The 22,320-nt window shown below is 40.2% G+C and overlaps 1 protein-coding gene across 2 annotated transcripts in view; it reads right to left on the bottom strand.

The window, feature by feature from the left end:
• The window catches only part of LOC122807025 (retinol dehydrogenase 13-like), a 609,225-nt gene that overhangs the window by 62,120 nt on the left and 524,785 nt on the right, over positions 1-22,320 (bottom strand). Inside the window, exon 8 of one of the 2 annotated variants that reach the window (XM_044077910.1) lies at positions 22,035-22,159. The exons of the other annotated variant lie outside the window; for it this stretch is intronic. Coding sequence (XP_043933845.1) covers positions 22,039-22,159 — 121 coding nt within the window. The 3' untranslated portion in view covers positions 22,035-22,038. Of the gene's footprint in view, positions 1-22,034; positions 22,160-22,320 lie in introns of those variants that run through there. 2 annotated transcript variants of the gene reach the window in all.

Here is a 22,320-nt window from a genome sequence, read left to right as displayed (position 1 = left end):
GACCTAAATTTTCTGTTCTTTTTCTTGGCTGACAGCTGACCCTTGGGACAGAAAAACTCTACCATAGCACCTTGAGCCAAAAGTTTAAGACATTGATTTTCAAGGTAAATAGATAAGGAGGGGCTTGAGGACAAAAGCTTGTTAGAAAGAACACTGTGTATGGTCATGGGAAGCACCCAAGTAGAAGAAAGACTGGTTGTGACAGTCTTTATAGGGAATCTGCCTCTCACACTGACATTTTTCCGTTCTGGATGACATGAAACCAACACTAAATAAAAAGGAAAGTTAAGGATAAACCTCAATGGGCACTGATCTGAAAAACGGCTCAGTAACTAGTGCAGAAGAAAGGTGTTCAGACCGATGTTCAATGATTGCATTCAGCTAGCAGCAAAGAAGCTCTGAATGCATGTGTGTACACCACCTTTAAGCCTTATGCCTTGTGCAGGGAATGTACTTGTGACTACGGCACCTTAAGTACTAAAGGCTTTGGTATACTGGCTGGAAGTTGGGCTATCATTGGCAGGAGATCTTTTCTGATGGAAATGCTGCCACAGTGATATGGAAGGAAATCCCATGGATACCATAAGCCTCAAAGCTCTGAGGCATGTGACTGTTCACACTGCTGTGGAATGATAAACTGTGTCCACTATTCAAATAATGGGAGAAACTATTTCTCTTGTGACCTTGCACATGAGGGTGTCAGAGTGTTTAGCAAACAACTTCTGAACACTGTCTGAGACTTGGTAAAGCTTACTATGAACTGCAAGGACTGGAACTACTACAAAAGAGAATCCCTGCTGATTATCAATTTCTCAGATGTCAGAGCAGACAGGAAATGGTCATCTACGTATGGAAAGATCTTCACTTTTTAAAGCTTCTGGTCCACTACAAAAAAAGTCTTGCATTTTGTGAATTCCTTGGGGGCAGAAGATAGTCTGAAAGGAAAAGCCTAGAACCAGTAAAGGCTGGCTCCTGTGCTTAAGAGTGGAAACATTATTTGCTCTTTTGTGAAATGCACAAGCAAATAGTCATCTTGCAGGCCCAAACAGCACGAGAAATCTCCTCTTAGCAACCAATGAAGAGCTGAGTGGACCATGATCATCCAGAAAAAGAAGCTATGTACTTACCATAACGTTCCATCAGTGTTGTCCATCACCGTGTATCCTTTTTTTTACTGAATACATTTTTACTGATTTTCAGAAACATAAACATATATGCAATATGCACATCAAAGAAATATTTACATAGTTAAAGCTTAAAGTGGGAAACAATTCCAAGAACAAACATTACAAAACCAACTATTTACATAGGATGTCTATACTTGAAAAAAATAGTTTTCTTGAATGTATCTTTGAGTAAGATTATAATTTATTACAGTCGTCTGTTTCCAGCACTTAATTTACTTTCTGCCAGGCAATGCTTAAGGAAGTAGGTCGTTCTGCTCTTTCTTTGATTGTTTTCAATTCCAACTGCAAGACTGATAAAACCATGTTCTTAAAATGTTTAAAAATGGGAGGAGTTACAGCTTTCCAGTCCTGTGCAATATTTCTTTGCAATAGCAAGGAGAGTCCACAAAATTACATATTTTTGCCTTGGAACACAAGATAGCACAGGTATATTCAACAAAACTAGAGATTTTGTAAGTTGGAAATTACCAGTGAACAGTGCCTGTAACAAATATTTAATACTTTACTAATATTGTTTAAGTAAATGGCATTCATAGAACATGCATACTGATTGGGATTTACACCTCCAACTCCTATTTTCTTTATTATATATTAGTTCTAATTTGTGTGGTGTTAAATATGTTCTATGTATAAATTGCCACGTGAAAAGTGGACAACATAGTGATAAAGATGTTAGTTTTGGAGATGTAAGTATTACTTATTTATCTTTATCATCTGGCATTTTACCATTAACTGTTTCACAGTATTTCCATACATTTTGTTTATTATGAACTCTTGTTTCTTTAATTTGTACAATACTGATAAAATTCCTTTTCCATTTGTATTGTCATGTATCCTTGACATGTGATACATAATTATGTATCCTTGACATATGAGTTTGGTTCCAAATATTGGATCCAACTCTACTATTACTACAGCACACAAGAACCAAAAACTCTTGAGCTTAAGTCCTACCCAGAATACTCCTCTCCAATTTACTTCAGATTGAATTTTCAAGAAAGGACAGAAAATATTATCCTAGTAACACTTTTATCTGGTGTTACATATGAAAAAATGCATAACAATGAGCATAATTCATTCCACCAAGAGGTCTGAAGGGAAGGGGGGCATGGAGGGTGGGGAGTCATGGATCAACGAAGATGGACAACACAGATGGAATGTTATGGTAAGTGCATAATTTCTTTATCTGATGTTGTCAATCTTCATTTAATCCCTGATATATGGGACAGAGTTATGAATTAGCTGTAGTTAACCACAATGGGCAAACGTATATTCAAAGAAAAACGAAATCCAAGTAGCACAAACACTTGCTTTATTACACATAGAACAGAGCTTTCGGGAAAACACCCTTCATCAGTATTAGTTATACAATTTAGAAATCAGGCATTTTAAACCCTAAAGAAATAAAACACGACACAGCCAACCAATAAAAACAATCAATTAATACTAAAATTCTCCAAAAAGTGTAAACACATATAAAAATAACAAATAATTAATATCATGAATAAAAATTACTTATGTGTGTGTGTGTGTGTGTGTGTGTGTATGTGTGTGTGTGTGTATATATATATATATATATATATATATATATATATATATATATATATGTGTGTGTGTGTGTGTGTGTGTGTGTGTAATTATGCAATAATTTAAACCACATAGCAGGTATCATTTATTTATACTGATTTTGTTTATTTACCAAAACAGACTTTATCGTTATCATATTATTCAGCCCTGGTCGCCTATCAGCCTCTAATATGGTTATCCAATTATATTCAGCTATTTCAAGTTTGTTATTAACGTCCCTCCTCTCAAATTTTTATACATAACTTCTAATACTTTAAATTTAAATTCATGCATTTGACTCTTATCCATAATATCAAAATCCAAGATACAAAAAACTAAGAAATTAAAACAAAAACAACTGGCAACTTCACTGAAGACTAAATCCACAAAGTTTAATGAAGTGCTCTTTGTCCAAAAACTTCTTTGAACTTCATCAGATACTAACATTTACAAAAATCAAGTTTAAATAGTCATGTTTAACCATGATTAAAATCAGCTGGTCTCTCCATCTTAAAATTTAAAGGAACAGTAGTTAAAATAGCATTGTGAACATAATATGCATTTTCCTGTTCTATAAAACTGCCTTATTTAAAGAGCAAGTGAATACATTTATCGCAGCAGCAATATGGTAAAAGTCATATACGAAAATTGTGTAAAAATGTATAAACATTTTCAAGAGAAAATTAATAAGAAAAACAATTTCTATAATTTTGTTATTACAGTATTTCATCTCATTAAACATTTCAGTTTTAAACAACATGTGATAGAACACATGTCATTCAATCCTGGAAAGTTATAAGCATTGAAAAGAATTTGCCAGAGCAATTCCAACTTTTCTAATAATAAGGTGAATGGACACCCTCTTGCATTACTATCCACTTGATCAAGTATCCAGAATTTAAATGCATGTTCTGGATATTGTTCTATATGCTTTGCTAAAGCATTGTCCAGTTTGTGTTTATTAATACAATATATATATATATGTTTGTATATGCGGTCTCTCATTCTACGCTCGGTTTTACCGACGTAGAATGAGTCACAATTTTGACATTTAGCCACATATACGTTCATTTTGGAGTTGCAATTGACTTTTCTTCTGTTACTCATATGTGTGTTGTTTATGTGCAGTGATGCACCTACATGAATGTATTTGCAATAGGGGCAACTACCACATTGTTTCATTGTTTCATCCCTATTGCATATGATTGGAATTCACTTTTTACCGTGATTCCAAATGAATATGGCATTGATGCCATACGGAAGATTCTGCATAATAATACAGATATGATGGGAAGAATGGTAGAGAATATGTGCAGCCGAATAGAAATCATTTTCACTAAGAATATTTTTCTGTTCAATGATCAACCATTTTTGTAAAGAGCAGGTGTGGCCATGGGGACTCCCATGACCAATACATATGCTAATATCGTATTAAATGAAAGTGAATATATTATTAGTTCTGCCAACCCCTTTAGAGAGAATGTGTTATTTTATCAGTATTTTGTTGATGATTGTTTTATGATATGGAAAGGGACTCAGCATATGCTATTTGATTTTGTGGAATATTTGAATAACACCACATCTTTCTTGAAATTTAAGATGAACTTTTCATGTAACAATATAGCATACTTAGATGTATGTTTGTATAAAGAAGCTAATATTTTGAAAACGTGTATTTAAAAAAGATGTTCAAGCGAACAAATATGCACACATTAATAGCATGCATGCTAGGCACATTTATCATGGAAGTATTAAAGGACAGATGATAAGGGTTAGCAGGTGTAATGCAGATGACATAACATGTAGATAACATATGAAAGAGTTAAGTGATGATTTTGTAAGTAGAGGTTATTTTATGACCAAAGAGGTGGAAAGTATTATTCAAAAAAATTGGTAATGTCCATGCCTGAATTAGTCACTTTGCTGGAAGATAAGCCTAGATTTACTTATAAGAATAGTATAAATTTAAAAAGGCAACCATGTTATAAAGATTTCAATGTTAATCTTGTCATTTCGACATATAACAGATATGGCACTTTACCTTGCCATAACTGTTCTTGTTGCAGGAATATTTGTGATTTGAAATATTTTTGCCATCCATTAACAGAGAAAAAATATGAGATTAGATGTCAGGTGACATGTAATACCATGTATATAGCATATATAGGAACATGTGTGAATTGTGAATGTTTTTATGTAGGAAAAAGTTCAAGATGCCTGAAAGATTGTACAACTGAACATAAGTCTGAGATCAGAAGGAATATAGCAACAAACGCTTTAGCTAAACATATTATGGGTAAGGGTCAAATGCATGAACTTAAATTTAAAGTATTAGAAGTCATGCATAAAAATTTGAGAGGGGGGGAAGTTATTAACAAACTTGAAATAGCTGAATATAAATGGATAACCATATTAGAGGCTGATAGGCGACCAGGACTGAATAATAATGATAAAGCCTGTTTTGGTAGATAAACAAAATCAGCATTAATAAATGATACCTGCTATGTGTTTTAAATTACTGCATAATTACATACACTATATATGGTTTCACTTCATAAACACGAATTGCTGAAATATCGAATTTTAGCAATTCATGTCCATGAAGCCGAAACCTCAAAATAACAAAAGTGCATAATCCTGAATAGGACTATGTCGAATTCGCACTTATGCATTTACGTTATCGTATGGAAGTGTTCAGCTGGGATGATGTCTGCAGTTTAAGGTAAGTGAGTGTTTTTGTAACTTGTACGAGTGGGTTAGGGTAGGGAGGAGTAGGTATGAGTGTGTGTGTGTGTGTGTGTGTGTGTGTTGGCTGTGTGCGAATTTTTTTTTTTTTTTACTGTTTGTGCAATCTCGGAGTTAGCATATATAAGTAGGGTGGCTGTGGGGGTGCAGGGGGGCTTGCTCCCCTGCACTTGTGTAGTGTAGGTTTGTGTCTGTGTGGTGTTGTGTTGTATTTCATTGTTTTGTGATGTGGGTGTTATGGTTCGTGCGTTGTGTGCTGCATGCTGTGTGTTCGATGTTGTGACTTTGTGATTGTGAGGTATCGGTGTTCTGATGGTTTCGGCTTTATACTGTCGAAATACTGAAATTCGATATTTCAGAATTTCTGCAATATGAAGTAAAATCATATATATATATATATATATATATATATATATATATATATATATACACACATATATATATATATATATATACACACACACACACACACACACACACACACACACACACACACACACACACACACACACACACACACACACAAGTAATTTTTATTCCTGATATTAATTATTTATTTTTATACGTGCTCACACTATTTTGGAGAATTTTAGTATTAACTGATTGTTTGTTTTTATTGGTTGGCTGTGTCATTTGTTTTACTTCTTTAGGGTTTAAAATGCTTGATTTCGAAATTGTATAATTTATTGTATTGTATAATAAGTTTTCCCGAAAGCTCTGTTCTATTTGTAATAAAGCAAGTGTTTCTACTACTTTGATTTTGTTTTTGATATGGGACAGAGTCCCATGCTACCTTAGATCTTGGGAGGACTCATGGAAGGATATTCCTGAGCACCATAGAACCAAATGATGCTCTTCCCCTAGGTGGAATGTTGGGGATATTGTTGGAGATGTGGTGGTGGGGGGGTATGATGTATCCTCTCGTTATGATACTGTGCACCCAAACATCTGAAGTTACCTGGAGCCAGGCATTTTTGTGCAAGAATAAATGCCCCCTGACTGTTTCCAGAGGAAAGCAATCAGGCCACCTGTCAGGAGAGCTGATAGGGTTTTGTAGGAAGGGAGTCCCTGAAGCCTGATTTTGTAGGCCACCTCTGCCACATGGACAGCGTCTTGCATTAAAGCTCCCCCTCTGCCCCTGGAGGAGCCACTGCCACGTGTGTCCTGGAAACGCCCTTGGGACTCTTTGAACCACATTTTCCCACTCCACTAGTTCCTAGAGTAGGACAACTGAGGACTAGAAAAATGGATGCCCAGAGCAGGAAGGATCCTTCCATCTTTTTCACACCTGGACAAAGTTTCTTGAACTTTAAGGCCAAAAAGGGCTGATATGTCAAAGGGGGCACTGAGGAATGAAGACTTCAGTGGCTCCATAAATTCATATAAGTGCATCCAGGCATGTCTCCTTATGATAATATTTGAACCTCCTACTCTGGTAGTCATTTTAGCTGCATGAGAAATGAGCTGCCTGGAGTAATTAGACACAAACTCCATAGTAGTTAGCCAAAAGGGAACATTATCGTGTGCCTTTTCCAAGGCAGCTCCTGCAAGGGTATCTGACAGCTCCTTGAACAGATCCCTTGAAGCTTGGTGTAAAGTGCCCGAACTTTCAAAGACCATATAGCAAAGGTTGATAAAATGTAAATCCTCTGCCAAACCAATCCATCGCCTGAGACTATCTGTTAAGTGAATGGAAAGAAGAACTTTCCTCAGCCAGTTCTTGTTGCATGACAGCCACTATAGCCATCGTATATACTCATTTGGCTTCCTAGGGATAGTTTCAAGGGAGTTGCAATCAAGTGAAAAGGGTCATCTGTGGGTGGAGTCACTCAAGAGGTAGATGTGCGAGTGCAAACAGCCTGCAAGTATGCTGATTCCTCTGGGGTAGGGTTTTTGTAAGTTCCAATCACCCCTGTTTCGCAATTTTTAGGGCGTCTCCAAGGGAAAAACATCAGGGGGATCCAAGTGTTTTTTCTTGGACTTTTTCTTATGATGGGCCTCATCTGGAGGATGGTCTGGGGAGGTATCAGGAGAAGGTAGACTCTGTGTCGGAGTCTCATGAAGTTTTAGCACTCACTAGTCTAGTGGAGGAGCAAGCTGGATAACTGGACTCTAGGAGAGAATATGCCTTGAGGAGGAAGAGGTCAACTGTGTGGCTGAGGCAGCCAAGGTTCACTCCATATTCTTGAAGGCTGCCCCTTCCCCCCCCAAAAGGGAAGGAAGCCCAGAACTGAGATGGACTGCTTTGGGATTGTGGTCACTCTCTGCTCCAGTGAGACTGCTTCCAAGACAAAAACCTGTGCTGAATGACTCCGAGCCAAAGCCTCAAGGTGCAACGATGGCTCCAGAACAATTGGAGTCCAGCCCCATGGGGGCCAATAGGGCAGATAAGGCCCCGGGAGGTTCAGATAGCTTTTTTTTTTTTTTTTTTTTTGGGGCCTATACAAAAGACCTCAAGTAATTCCCCAGCAAAAAGATGGGGAATACTGAAACTTGGGTGATTGCCAACTAGAAGTACTCAGTGCCAAATCAGATTTGGCACTGAAGAAGTGATCAGAGCTGAGACCTTTCGAACTGAGCTAGGGGTTTAATTCTGCACTGAAGTTCTTGGCATCAAAGATTTAGAAGAAATAGAGGGTGTTGGTCCCAGCACTTCAGTAACATGACAGTTGGTGCTGGGGGCTTTTTGACACCGAGGATTTGACTTTTTGATTCAGTTCTTCAGTACAAAATTCTGTCGATGCAGAGGAGCTTTGGCACCAAGGATTTGACTTTTTGGCTGTCAGTGCTTCAGTGCCAAGGAGCTGTCTGGCACTGAGGATTTGACTACTGATTTTCAGTGCTTCAGAATCAACGTCTATCGGGGATGATGAGCTGCTTGGCATCAAGGATTTGACTTTTGATTTCAGTGCTTCAGTATTAACATCCATCGGTGCCAAAGAGCGTTTTGGCACCCAGGATTTGAGTTTTAGACTGTCAGTGCCAGTGAAAAAGATGGCAAAGACATGCTTCGTTACTCTGCCTTCCCAGAGGAAAAGGAAGAAGAGAAAGGTGACAAAATATTAGTTTGCTTATTTCTCTTAACAGATATGGTGTGAACAAATGCAGTTCTGAGCTAAAGCCATGGCACTGCAGTAGGAGCAGTCACAAGCAGTACACACAATGTGCATCAGTCTGAAGAAGGAATTTTATTGACACACTACTGGCATTTCTTAAGGCCAGAGGGTCCTAGGTATTTCAGCCATAATGAAGAAAAGAAAAGTTTCAGTCACACCACACAAGCCCACAACAGCTTGGTGGAGGAATACACAGGAAAGCAATCACTCATAACCCATTTAAACACAGTAAATAGTTAAAGGTTTTGAAAGAACTTTAAGGAAAGGGTATTGTACACCAGAGTGCATGGAAAAAGAGATATCTACCAACAATGGTAGAAGGAGAGGTACACAAAGTCTACAGAAAAAAAGAGAAAATTGCCACAACGGTAACTAGGAACTACATAAGAAAGAAATAAAGGGTAGGGATAACTATAGAAATAAATTTAGTTGTTGGAAAAAAAAAGATAGGCAAAGTAATAAAAACAAAATCCTTACTTGGCTCGAGAGCAAAGGCAAACACATCTAAGAAAGTGGTAAACAAGATCTGAGGTAAATTGGAGAGGAGCATTTTGGGTAGGACTTAAGCCCAAGAGTTTTTGGTTCTCGTGGGCTGTAGTAACGGCAGAGTCAGTTCCAATATTCGGAACCAAACCCATATGTCAAGGATTTAATGAAGACTGACATCAGATTTTTTGTTTTAGTGTAAAGTGGTTGAGGTCACTCAAATCTAGAATAATTTTATGTCCTTGATATTTTTTGGCATCAAAAGGATCAGCAGTGATATCTGGACTCTCACTGATTCAATTGGGCCACTTGCATAGCTCATTTTATGAAGGGGGGCGATATCTCAATTATCGCTGCCCTCTTCTGACAGAGAGGAATGTCAGCAAGGAAAAAAAAAAAAGAGTACACCTAGGTTAGGGACAGGAAAGGAATTATACATCCTCTGGACATTATGTCCAAAATCCATCTGCTATGTGTGATGGCCTTTTACACTAGCAGATGGGGATGGAGACAAAGATGAGCCCAACTGCCTCCACAGTGGTGCAGTAGAGCACTGTCTCAAGGAGGGGATTGTGGATTCCACTATTCTAGTAGAGGTTCCTACAATTTGGCTGGTGATCACAATGGAAGTCACCTCTAAACCAGCGATGGCTCTTTCTTGACCGTTAGTTTTACTGTTGTTGGCCATGCCTGAACTGCATATGATGCTGACTCTTCTGCATCACTGAAAAGGGGTAATGGGGAGCTGTAAACTTCAAGCCAACAGCTGCAAGCGTTTTCCTATCATTCTCATTTCCCTCCAGCTTTTCATTAACTAATTGTATGGATTCATTAGAAACACTGAGGAGAGCACTAAGGAACATCACCTTGGAATGCTCAGTGCCTGTCGTCGTTGCTATAGTATCCAGTGCATTATGAGCAAGACATGTGGTAAAGGGTACTCATGGTGGAGAGTGTCGATGCCTTACTAGACAGCTTCTTTTTAACTTTTTAGCAGGCACATGTTTAAAGTAACTGGAACATCTTACTCACAATGCTGTGTTTGAATCTAATCATGTGTGCCTGGAAGCTAAGCACCATGACTGCAAAGGTGAGGGATTCTTAGACCCACTTCCCATAATGGTCCATAGCCCTCATCTCGTTTTCTGCAGGGTGGCCTTCTAGACTTTGTAGTATTGGAGCTTTCTTAAACAATTATAGTGCCTAGTGTGGGATTCTGGGCCTAGCATTTCCAGTCCTTAGGACTATGAAGGGTCTTGTCCAGCTTCATGGCACGACTGTCAACTTCAGGCTCCTTCTATGACAACTATGAGATAACGGCCACTATTTTACCCATCGGCTGTGCCATACACAAAGGTGAAAAGATAGACTTGAATTCGCCTACAGAATCTTATCAGAATCTGAGTAGGTAACTGGCAAACCCCCCTTTAGCCTGCATCATTGGCAATATCTCCATTAAACCTGGCGTCATCAAGGGGTGAGACTGGGGAATCAGCCTCACCTTCTCCACTGGTGTCTGGTCCAGAACAGTCCCATGGGACTTTGTGTGTTTTCTCTCACACAACCCCTTGCCATACTCTCTTGTTGGTGACCTACCAGGAAGGAAGAGGCAGAAGAAGATTCTGTTCAAGCTCCCTCTTGCCTTTCTGCCTGAAACCCTCAGGTCTTCTAACCCCATGACATGAAGTGGGTTGAAAATGGTCTCCGCTCAAAACTTGTAGCACAACGATGCATCCATAGGGACAGAGGGTGCCCAGTGCTGAGAAAGCAGCACTGAACTCGACAGACACTGGTAGTGGCAAGGTACAGACATCAAGCCTCAGTGCAAAGGGACAGTCTGTGCTGACACTAATATTAACAGTCACAGTTCCAGTGGCTCTAAAAGGCTGAAATCTCCAACTCTGTCAATGATACCAAGAGGGTCAGCGCCTTAGTCAAGTTCAAGACATCCACCCTGGAGCCATTGCCAAGACTGCAATCAATGCTGAGGCAGCAATGCTGATTACTTCAGCATCAGCTCCAGCACTGACAGCTTAGGGAGTAACTATCAGTGCGGTTGCCAGCAGGGCACTAGGTGGCCTCAAAGCAATCAGAGCCAAAGCATGGGGAGATGAGACTAGAATCAATGGCAGGACAGTGACAATATCTCTGTCCAGCCCTTAATGAGAGGGAGAACAGGATAAGTCCCAAATTTACCAAGCCTGCAGCATGGCCTTTTGAAAGTTCAAATACTCTATACCCAGAGAGTAGGACATGAGAAATAATTTCAATGTAAAGTCCTGACAGAAGGTGACAGAGGGATTGCCTCAAAAAGTCTAATCCAGTAGCACAAAAAATAATCTCCCTTTTTAAATCTCCACTCTTGTTGGTTTATGAGAACGTTCTTCAACTTGTGCAGTCAAATTAGATGCATGTTTGTCAACAGATTGTTCCCCCTCTCCTCCCCAAGAACAATTTTAGGAAGCAAAAGGAAACTACTACTAGCAATATGTACATCCTGTGTTATTTCTGTCTTTGATTTAGCTCTAGAAGTCTCACTAGGCGGCACACAGAGGTGGGCTGCACAGAATTATCATTTCCAAGTGCCAATGTTTTAAAGTCAATTTCTTCAGTCCATTAAGTTGAGCTCATCAAAGTTCCAGCAAATATCACAGTCAGCCTGAAATGAAGCACCATCCAAATATGTCAAGCATTTATATGTTTATCTTGCAGTAGGATTTTGTGGCGGCAAACTACACAGTTTTTTGTAACTATCAGCTTTACCTATAATTTGCTAGCTAAGAAATACTCCAGTCACAAAAGTCTGCCACAGCAACAGCACAGCCACTTGCCAAAACTCGGTTAAAGCAACCATGTACCATAGTACCAACCACACTAAGCAAATAGTATGCTACCAGCAATGCAGTACTAGGGAATTGTAAAAACAGAAAAGCAGGAGAACAGGGAAGAGGAATGACTGCAAACATAGCCATTTAAGAAGAAAAAAATTAATTATTTTCACTGAAAATAAAAAAGGTTGAGCGATGTCAAAAGTATGATGAAAATGTACTACAATACACAGGAATGCAGTAAATCATCTAAACAGAAACATATCCCACTGCCATTTATGATCTGTTCAAGCATGAGAAGTTAGCAAACAAGATCTGGTGTGTGGTGGCAAACAGCAAAGCCTTATGAGTAAAGGGGAGAATCTGAATCGTGGGGAAGCATATATCAGTGCAATCACAGCAGATGAAAACATGAAGCTTTAGCCCTAGTGGTAGCATGACAGGTGGCATGTTAAAAATTGTACTTTCTAAAGTGGCACATAAGGTTTACTCACAGAAAGGATAGAACACTAGCACTGTACCTTACTAGATTCTGCAGTCCTTGTAACATTAATTAAGTGGAACTTCCCAAATATATAACTTATCACATGATCATTATTTCAGTCATTTATTAGGGACCTTTCTAGTTACTAACTTGCTATCTATTATTCATCTGTGAACATCTGACGCCATCTATAAATTCATTTTTTTAATGCATTACTTCATATAATACGAATTAAAGCAGTCAATTCTGGCTTGGAAATTGGGAGGGGGGGGGACAATGAAGAGCAAAAGTGTGTCTTTTATGTTGAGTCTGCACATCTTCCATTTGTTCCATGTGGATTTTTGTGGGGTGTTTCAGGTTTCTCCCACGTCACAAGGATGTGCTCCAGTTTAAATGGTCAATCTTCCTACATGTGTGTGTAGCGTGTCAGTGAGCACATCACGTGACTGGCTAGCACCCCCAATGAGGATTAGTTTCTACCTTGCAACCATTATAGATAGCATTGTTGCCTCACAGCAAGAGGTCCCTCAGTTTGATTCTTGTTTGGGGTGCCTTCTGCTCAGAGTTCTGCATGTCCTTCCTCTGTTCATGTGGGTTTTTTCGGAATGCTCCTGTTTTCTCCCACATTCCAAAGATATGCGAAGGTGGACTGGACATTCTAAATTGGCCATAGGTGTGCGTGTCAGTGGGCAGTGTTGAACAACCACAGCAAAGCTAGCTACCCATCTGTGTAAATGTTGAGTGTAGATGGTTGTCACTATTTAAATAACATCCCAACCCTATGTGCAAAAATGGGAAAAAGGGGTTGCGGATAGATGGATGAATGGATGGATGGACCCATTAGGTGCTGAAATGGACTCTGGTTCTCCTGGGCCACTAAGAGGATTGGGTAATCAAAGAAAAATGAACTAATCAATTCATTTTACAATATTGTAACACATTTTACTCAACTATGCAGACATTTTACCAAAATAGCAAGCAATCTTTTACTCTGTACTTCAAACCTTTTGGAGGACCATTTTTTGTAAAATGTTTATATGTTAAAATCAGTTTGCATCTGCAAGCACCTGATCTCTTTTACATAAACATCCTCCTGAAATTATCAACCACGCCATTTAGTTTTCCTGCTGCGACACATGAAAAAAATGTGTTCTACCTCACATAAAAGCAGCATAATTACTTCAGAATCTTCAACTTTTTCTTTTGGCTGTTCCCATTAGGGGTCGCCACAGCGGATCATCTGTTTCCATTTCTTTCTGTCCTCTGCATCTTGCTCTTTCACACCAACCACCTACATGTCCTCACTCATCATATCCATAAACCTTATCTTAGGCCTTCCTCTTTTCCTCTTACCTGGCAGCTTCATCCTTAGCATCCTTTTCCCAATATACCCAGTATCCCTCCACAGCATATGTCCAAACCAACCAAAATGCCAAATGAGATATGCGGAAAAAGTACAGTTTTGTACCTACCATAAATGTAGATGTTCGAAGATCCACATTGCTGCAGTCCTTACACTTGGGTAGTCCGCTGTCCTCGGTCGGCCCGAATATCAAAGTATAAGGCTGACGTCGGTCAAGGCGCATTAGACTGACATCAGGACGTCAGGGTACAAATGCGCGTGACCGACGTCATATCCTCAGTCTTTTCTTGCCCCAGATGTCAGAAGACCCTAAAAGAAAGGTCAAAATCAAAAGACAGCAAACAACCAACCAACCACCCTTGCACTAATAATATGTACCATATATACAATATACACAATATATACAACCCAACCCACACAACCGCCTCTAACTACAGAGGGGAAGAAGGGAGGAATTGGACTGCAGCAATGTGGATCTTGAACATCTACATTTATGGTAGGTACAAAACTGTACTATGTTCTTCATCTCACATTGCTGCAGTCCTTACACTTGGGTAGAATCCCAAAGCAGAGGTAAGGGAGGATGGCAAAACTATAAAGAAGCAGGAGCTGCCAAAATGCCCTGTAAAATAGCAGTGGCAAAACCAGCCCTAGATTTAGAGTAAAGTGGAAGGTGATAATGCTTAGAGAAAGTATGCACTGAACTCCAAGTAGCTGCCTCCAAAATATCTTTAGTTGCCACCCCTTAAAAAGCTGTCAAGTGGCAGTAGCCCTAGTGGAATGAGGCCTAATCCCAGCTGGAATCTCCTTGCCATGATGGGAATAACAGAAAGCAATGCAAAACCCAATCCACTTAGAAATAGTTTGTTTTGACACAGGCTTGCCCTGAGAACTCAAAGCAAAAGAAACAAATAACTGCTGAGACTGCCTGAACCCTTTAGTTCTGCTCAAATAATATCGCAGCTGCCTGTGTACATCTTAAGTGTGCAAAATCTTTTCCCCTTTATTTTGGGGATTTGCATAAAAAGTAGGCAAATGAATAGTTTGGTTTAAAGCCACACTAGAAACCACTTTAGGCATAAAGGAAGGATTAGTACGCAAAGATACCCTATCCTTATGGAAAATTAAGAAAGGCTCAACCGCCATAAGGGCCTGCAATTCAGAAACCCTTCTTGCAGAGGTAATGGCCAACAAAAAAGCAGTCTTCCATGATAAATATTTCAACTCGGTAGTAGCTGCAGGCTCAAAAGGTTGTAGAGTGAGTTTCTCCAACACAAAATTGAGATCCCAAGCAGGAGTAGGAGCTCTACGTGGGGGTCTTATATTCTTTGCCCCTCTAAGAAATTGCTTGAAACAAAGGATGAGAAAACAGTGGTGGGTCGCAATCATAGTGAGCCGAAATTGCTGCAGCATGAACCTTAATAGAAGAGAAGGACAAACCTTTGTCCAGTAACTCAGTAAGATATTGAAGAGCCATACTTAAATTAGGCACAGAAACATCAAAATCCTTTGCTGCACTCCAAAATAAAAATCTCTTCCATTTATCTGCGTACACTTTCCTTGTACTAGGCCTTCTAGCTTCCAAAATAACATTCAAAACTTGCTGTGGAAGTTGAGACCTTCTATGGTTCAAAACAGAATATGCCAGGCTGTTAGGTGAAGAGAGTGAAGCTTGACATTGAGTAAATGACTGTCCTCCTGAGACAACAGGTGTGGAATCGAAGGCAAAGGCCATGGAGGCTCCCGTACCAGACTTCTCAGTAATGGGTACCAGTGCTGTCGAGGCCAATCTGGAGCTATTAAAATCATCTTTGGCTTGTCCTGTCTGACCTTTAGAAGTACCTTTGGGAGGAGAGGCAGAGGTGGAAAGGCATACACATGAAGATTGCTCCAATTGAAAGAAAGAGCATCCACTTTCCAAGCTGTGGGATGAAACCTTTTCGTGCAAAACTTTGGCAGCTGGTGGTTTAGTGGAGAAGCGAACAGATCTATGTCTGGAGTTCCCCATGACACTGTCAATTTCTGAAATACACGAGGATCCAATTTCCACTCGTGGGGATCCATAATTCGTCTGCTCAACACATCTGCTAAGGAGTTCTGTGCTCCCGGCAGAAACCTTGCCTGAAGATGTAGCTATAAACTGAGAGCAGTCTCCCACAAAATCATTGCTTGCCTGCATAGAGGATAAGAATGTGTTCCCCCTTGCTTGTTGATGTACCACATGACAGTTGTGTTGTCTGTTAGAATCAACACCTGCCCTGGAAGAAGTAAATCCTTGAAAGCTATTAATGCAAACTGGACTGCTAACATCTCCTTCAAGTTGATATGTAGATGTTGTAGTCTGGCAGGCCACTTGTCTTGTATCCACTTTCCATTTAGATGAGCTCCCCAAGCTTTGTCTGAGGCATCTGTCATTAGAATCTGACTCGCCTCTGGCCGGGTCACAGAGAGTCCCTTGTTTAGGTGACATTCCTGAGCCCACCACAAAAATTCCTTTTGAATGCAAGGTATTATTTGAATGACAGTGTCCAGATCCTGGCAGTGCTATGTCCATACGTTTTTGAGATACCATTGTAGCTTCCTCATATGCAGTTTGGCATTGGGAAGCACCAGAATACAAGATGCCATGAACCCCAAGGCTTGAAGGACTGTCTTTGCAGTCAGCCTGGACTGATGAGACAATTGATGAAAGTAAAGGGAAAGATTCTTTTGTTTGTCTGGGGTCAAAAAGGCCATCTGGGATGCTGTATTCAGTCTTACACCCAGAAAGCACATGTCCTGAGAGGGTACTAGACTGGACTTTATTTCGTTCACAGAATACCCCAGGCATCTTAGCACTGCTATCACATATTCCAAATGATGAAGAAGCTCGTCCCTTCCTTGAGCCAGAATCAGGCAATCGTCCAAATAAGGATAGATCTGTATTCCTTTTAGCCTGAAGAAAGCTATCACTGGAGCCAGAACTTTCGTGAACACTCTGGGCGCAGTAGATAAGCCAAAGGGCAATGCAGAGAACTGATAATGAGAAGTCCCAGCCAAAACGCAGATACTTTCTGCAACTCAGTCTGATAGGAACATGAAGGTAAGCCTCCTTGAGATCCAAAGTTACCATCCAATGATCTTTGCCCAGCAGAGGTAAAAGCTGTTGTAACGTCAACATTTTGAACTTGGGAATGTCCAGATAAGTGTTGAGGATAGATAAATCCAAAATTGGTCTCCACGTGTTCCCCTTCTTTGGTACTAGGAACAGGCGAGAATAAAATCCTAGGCCCACTTCTGGCATAGGGACTGGCTGTATGGCCCCTATTTGAAGTAACAGAGAAATTTGTTTGTGAGCCTCTATTCTTTGCTGAGGAGGAACATCTGGCATGCCTTTGAAAGGAGGCAAGGTATGGAAATAAAACCTGTAACCTTGGTGTATGATATCCAATACCCATCTGTCTTGGGTAATTAAACTCCAATTTTCCTTGAAAAGTGCCAACCTTCCTCCCAAAGGTGCTGCCAGACGAGAAGGCTCTGGCAGCTGAAAAGGTAGGTCATTGGGTCTGTTTACGAAAGGACTGACCCCTGCCCTCACCCGAAGACTGTGCAGGTGAACTCCCTGTTCTAGGCCTGAAAGAGACCTGAGCTCTGCCCCTACCACGTCTAGATCTACCCCTAGACTGGGAATCATAAGAAGGATACGTCCACCCCTTGGTAGGCCAATTTCTACTAAACTTCGGAGGCTGAACCTGCAAAAAATCTTTAACAGTCTGCATAGACTTAGCCTTGTCTTCCATTTTCTTTAAGACTGCCTCAACAGGTGAACCAAACAACACATCAGATTGTAAAGGAGCATCTAAAATCCTTGTCTTAACATGGTCAGACAAATTCTGATCCCTCAGCCAGGCATGCCTGCGAAGAACTGACCCAGTGGCAGCCACCCTAGACGAGGCCTGTACAGCATCAAAACCACATTGCAAAGAATGCTTACCCACCTGTTCAGAAACATGTACTAAATCTTGTAACTCTTTAGACTCAATACCTTCCGCCAGAGCATCTACCTTAGACTTCAATTGAGAAAGTAGATAGTTTTGGTATTTCAACATGTGAAACTGGCAATTCAAAGCCCTCATAGCTAGGGTGGAAGAAGTATAGACTTTCTTTCCCCATCTATCCAAAGCCCTGGCCTCTTTATCTGGAGGAACCGGATTTTTAACAACAGAAGCCTTAACACCCTTAGGCCCCTGACTAACAGTTTCTGGGTCCGCCCTAGGACTCTTAAAAGGATACTTATGAGCTTCAGGCACCCTGTAATACCTATCCGGCTTAACAGGAGCAGGAGGCAAAGAATCAGGATTAAGAGAAGCCTCTGCAAACACATCTTCCACAACATCCAGAACAGGAGGTATAGCCAAAGGCCTATGCTGGGGTAAAAACAAAAATTCTCTAAGCCTTTTCCTGGAATCAGAGAAGTCCTGACCTTCCCACTTAAAATGCTCCCTCATGGAATGAAGAGTCTCTGAAAGAAAAATCTTCAGGAGGAGAAGCAGAAGGAGTAGAATCATCCACATCAGAATCAGAATAAGGAGAATACTCCTGCAAGTCTTCAGCCGAAGACACTGAAACATCCGAAGCCTGCTCAAAACTCCCCAACTCAGGTTCCACCCAAGGTCTCTTATCAGGAGGGGGCAAAGAACCTCTAATCAAAGTAATCAAATCTTCTGCCATTTTAAGCATATGCTTCTTGGGCACAGAACCTGAAGAACTAGGGGTGACACCAACTGAAGCTAAACCTGGCCTGCCTCTGGGAGAAGCCTTGGAAACAGAAGGAGAGGGCCTAACACCCCTAGGAGGGGAAGGGAGTACAGTAACCTGAGAAGCCCCTTCAGCCTGACCTGCCTCCTGAGAGGCCACATCCTGCAATAACAAAGTCTCCCCCTGGGACTCCAGAGAAACCTCCGGCGGAACCCCCAGCTCCACCGACACCTCTAAAGAACCGGCGTCCGGTACGGACGGTTCTTCCTGCCTAGGCTTAGCTGCTTTGTCCTTGCGCTTCTTCGAAGAAGCGGGCGTCGGAGCATCCGACGGCATATTATAATTGCACCGCTTCCCGAAGACTAACCTGGCACAATCTAACCTTCTCTTAATAGTGCACTTATTGAATCTAGCACAAAAGCGACACCCAACAACGTCGTGCTCAGGCCCTAAACAAGGAATACACAAAGTATGATAATCTCTATGCGGTATCTGTTTCCCACAAGAAATACAGTTATTCACTTTTTCTGACATCCGGTAAACCACTGAGGCAAGAAAAAACTAAAATATTCCCCAACGGGGTACTTAGCCAACTTTGACTCGGTCTGAAACTCCGAATTCGAAAAATTTCAGAACGCCAACCGGCACTTGCAACGCTGCTTCTGCATCGGACCATGCGGCAAAAAAGACTGAGGATATGACGTCGGTCATGCGCATTTGTACCCTGGCGTCCTGATGTCAGTCTAATGCGCCTTGACCGACGTCAGCCTTATACTTTGATATTCGGGCCGACCGAGGACAGCGGACTACCCAAGTGTAAGGACTGCAGCAATGTGAGATGAAGAACATCAATACTTCAGAATATATGTGCATATATATATATATATATATATATATATATATATATATATATATATTTTTATTTTATTTATATATATATATATATATATATATATATATATATGTGTGTGTGTGTGTGTGTGTACATATATATATATATATATATATATATATATATATATATATATATATATATATATATGGTTCTACCTCACATAAACGAAACACCAAAACACCGACAACGCAATCACCGAAACCACATAACCGACAGTACAAAACACGAAATCCCACATGCCCGACAACGAAATAACCGACGGTACACAAACACGAAACCTCATACACTTCACACACCACAATCAACAAACAAAACACATTCCCGTCCAAAACCACATACACAACACAAACACACCAAAATCCCTACAAACCCACACTAAACCTCACATACACAACTACCTACAACCCTAACCCAAACCCTAACCCTAAGGTCAGTCACTACGACACTTACCTGGCCCGCTCCTAACCCTAACTCACTTATCCGCCTCTAACCCAAACACAATCACTACCGCACACTTACCTGACCCGGCTCCTAACCCTAACTCACTTATCCGCCTAACCCAAACACAATCACTACCGCACTTACCTGACCCGCTCCCTAACCCTAACTCACTTAACCCACCCCTATCCCCACAGACTGTCAATATCCACACTTACCTTACTCGCACCCTAACGTCCATCACTACCGCATACTTACACAGCCTTTTCCCATGTCGGCATCCTCGGCGTCGGTGCTTTCATCCGTCGGGTCGGTCTTCTGCACTGTCGATCTTCTGGGTCCCGTTTGCGTCGGTCTTCTGAGCTGTCGATCTTCTGGGGCTCGCGATTTCCGTGTCGATGTTCCGGCGTGTCGTTTAAGTGAGGTAGAACCATATATATATATATATATATATATATATATATATATATATATATATATATAGAGAGAGAGAGAAAGAGAAAGCGATAAACAGATATATGTGTGCATATATATATATATATATATATATATATATATATATATATATATATATTTGTTTTTATTTTTATTTATTGCATTTGTTTCCTGGGATGGTCCACTGGGCCCAGGTGACCAATTTTCAGTGGAGGCCCGGGGAGAAAAGCTCCACATATATAACCTGTATATACAAGATAAGAACACACAATACAGAGTATAATACAATAACAATAGATTAAATATCAGAAATTGACACTAGTCCAAAGTATAGTCAGCCATACTGCATAGAAGAAAATATAATACCAATAGTTCAACTAATATATACATATTTTTATATATTTACATTGTTGTGAATTTTAACATTGAAGGTGACATTTTCTTAAGGGTATTAGTTTTGAGATTAATTGTTATTGGTTCAAAGTATTAGCAGTTGAGATTTGGCAAGGTGAGACCACATGCAGTTGTTATGGTAATATAGTGAGGAAAATTATGAGTATTGTTATGGATCAATGAAAGGATTATAATGGGGGAGATAGTTTTTTTAAGGAGGTCATACAGAAGAAAGATGTTTTCTTAGTGAGGTCTTAAAGAAAAGAGAATTTCTGATGGTTCTGATTGAAGGTGGAAGGGCATTCCAGAGTTTTGAGACAGTGAAAGAGTACAGCATTTTGACCAGCTGAGATATTTGGTTTGTCAACTTTTAGCAGCCTCTTGTTATTTTCAGATCTAAGAGGTCTGCTGGGGTGATATGTGGTGAGTAAGGAGGAGAGAGAAGGGCACATAGATAGTTTGTATATACATTTATGCACTGTAGTTAATTGTAGATATGTAAGGTAGTGTGGCAGTTCAAGCCAATTTAGCTGATTTAGGGATGGACAATGATGAGATGACTATTTTGAGTTTGTTACAAATTTGGCTATCTTATGGTAGCATGAGTCGAGTTTGGTTCTCTGAGAGGACTGTATATTGGTGAGGGTAGCAGCACCATGAAATAGAGATGGAAGCAGAAATGAAGAGGCTAGAGCTTTCTTAACAGTGAAGTTAAGAAAGTGATTGCGTCTATAAAGGATTCCTACTTTCTGATGTGTTTTTTTGATGTTGTTATGGATGTGAAGGTCGAATGTTAGATTTTTGCCAGTGGTGAAACCTAGCAGTTTAGTACTTGGAACGACTTCTATGATAGCATTAGTTACGGATTGGACAGAGAATGCATTCCTATTGAGAGGGGTGTTTTTTTGGGGGGGGGGGTGAATACTGCAAGTTTAGTTTTACTGGGGTTTAGAGTGACATGGTTGTTTGCCATCCATGCTTCAGTAGATGTGAAGGCCTCTTGGGTAAGATGCTACAGCTCAGAAATGGATATGGCTGAGCAGATGATTGTGGAATCATCGTCATATTGGATAACAGTGCCATGGGTGAGAGAAGTATAGAAGTGGTATACTATATGCATATACACATATATGAGTTTTTATATGTGTGTATACAAATTTTTTTTCCCTTAACCAGGAAATTAAAGTAAACCAGTACAGATGCTTTCAGCCACAGTCATGGACACAAGGGCATTGGTAACTGTAACATAAATGGGAAGTTTAGTAAAAACAGTCAAACAGAATGCTTTTGGAAACCAGAAATGAAACACAAAGAGGCAAACCCAAAATTGCAGAAACTACAGCTCAGAAATGTACCCTGGATCTGTTAGGCCAAAACCTTAATCACGGAGCCCCTTTGGATAAATGCTTCAGTTAGAAAACATGTGGTGTGCCTCATCATTGCTTTGTTTAAGCAGTGCAGAAAGAATGTATGGTGCTTTCTTCTTCTGTAAACAGAACCAAAGGGGAGTTCAAGTTAGCAAATATAGAGTACACCATCAAAATATCTCAGGACAGAAAACATTACTATTGCATGCATTAACTGGAGCTGGGGAAACACCACTGACACTTTATAAGGATATGCAATGCAAAAACAACATTCTATTAA

Source organism: Protopterus annectens, chromosome 7.part0 (assembly GCF_019279795.1).
Source record: "Protopterus annectens isolate FY-2018-M chromosome 7.part0, PAN1.0, whole genome shotgun sequence".
Taxonomy (NCBI): domain Eukaryota; kingdom Metazoa; phylum Chordata; order Ceratodontiformes; family Protopteridae; genus Protopterus; species Protopterus annectens.
Note: the sequence above shows the minus strand (reverse complement) of the source record. Positions and strands in the feature narration are given on the sequence as shown.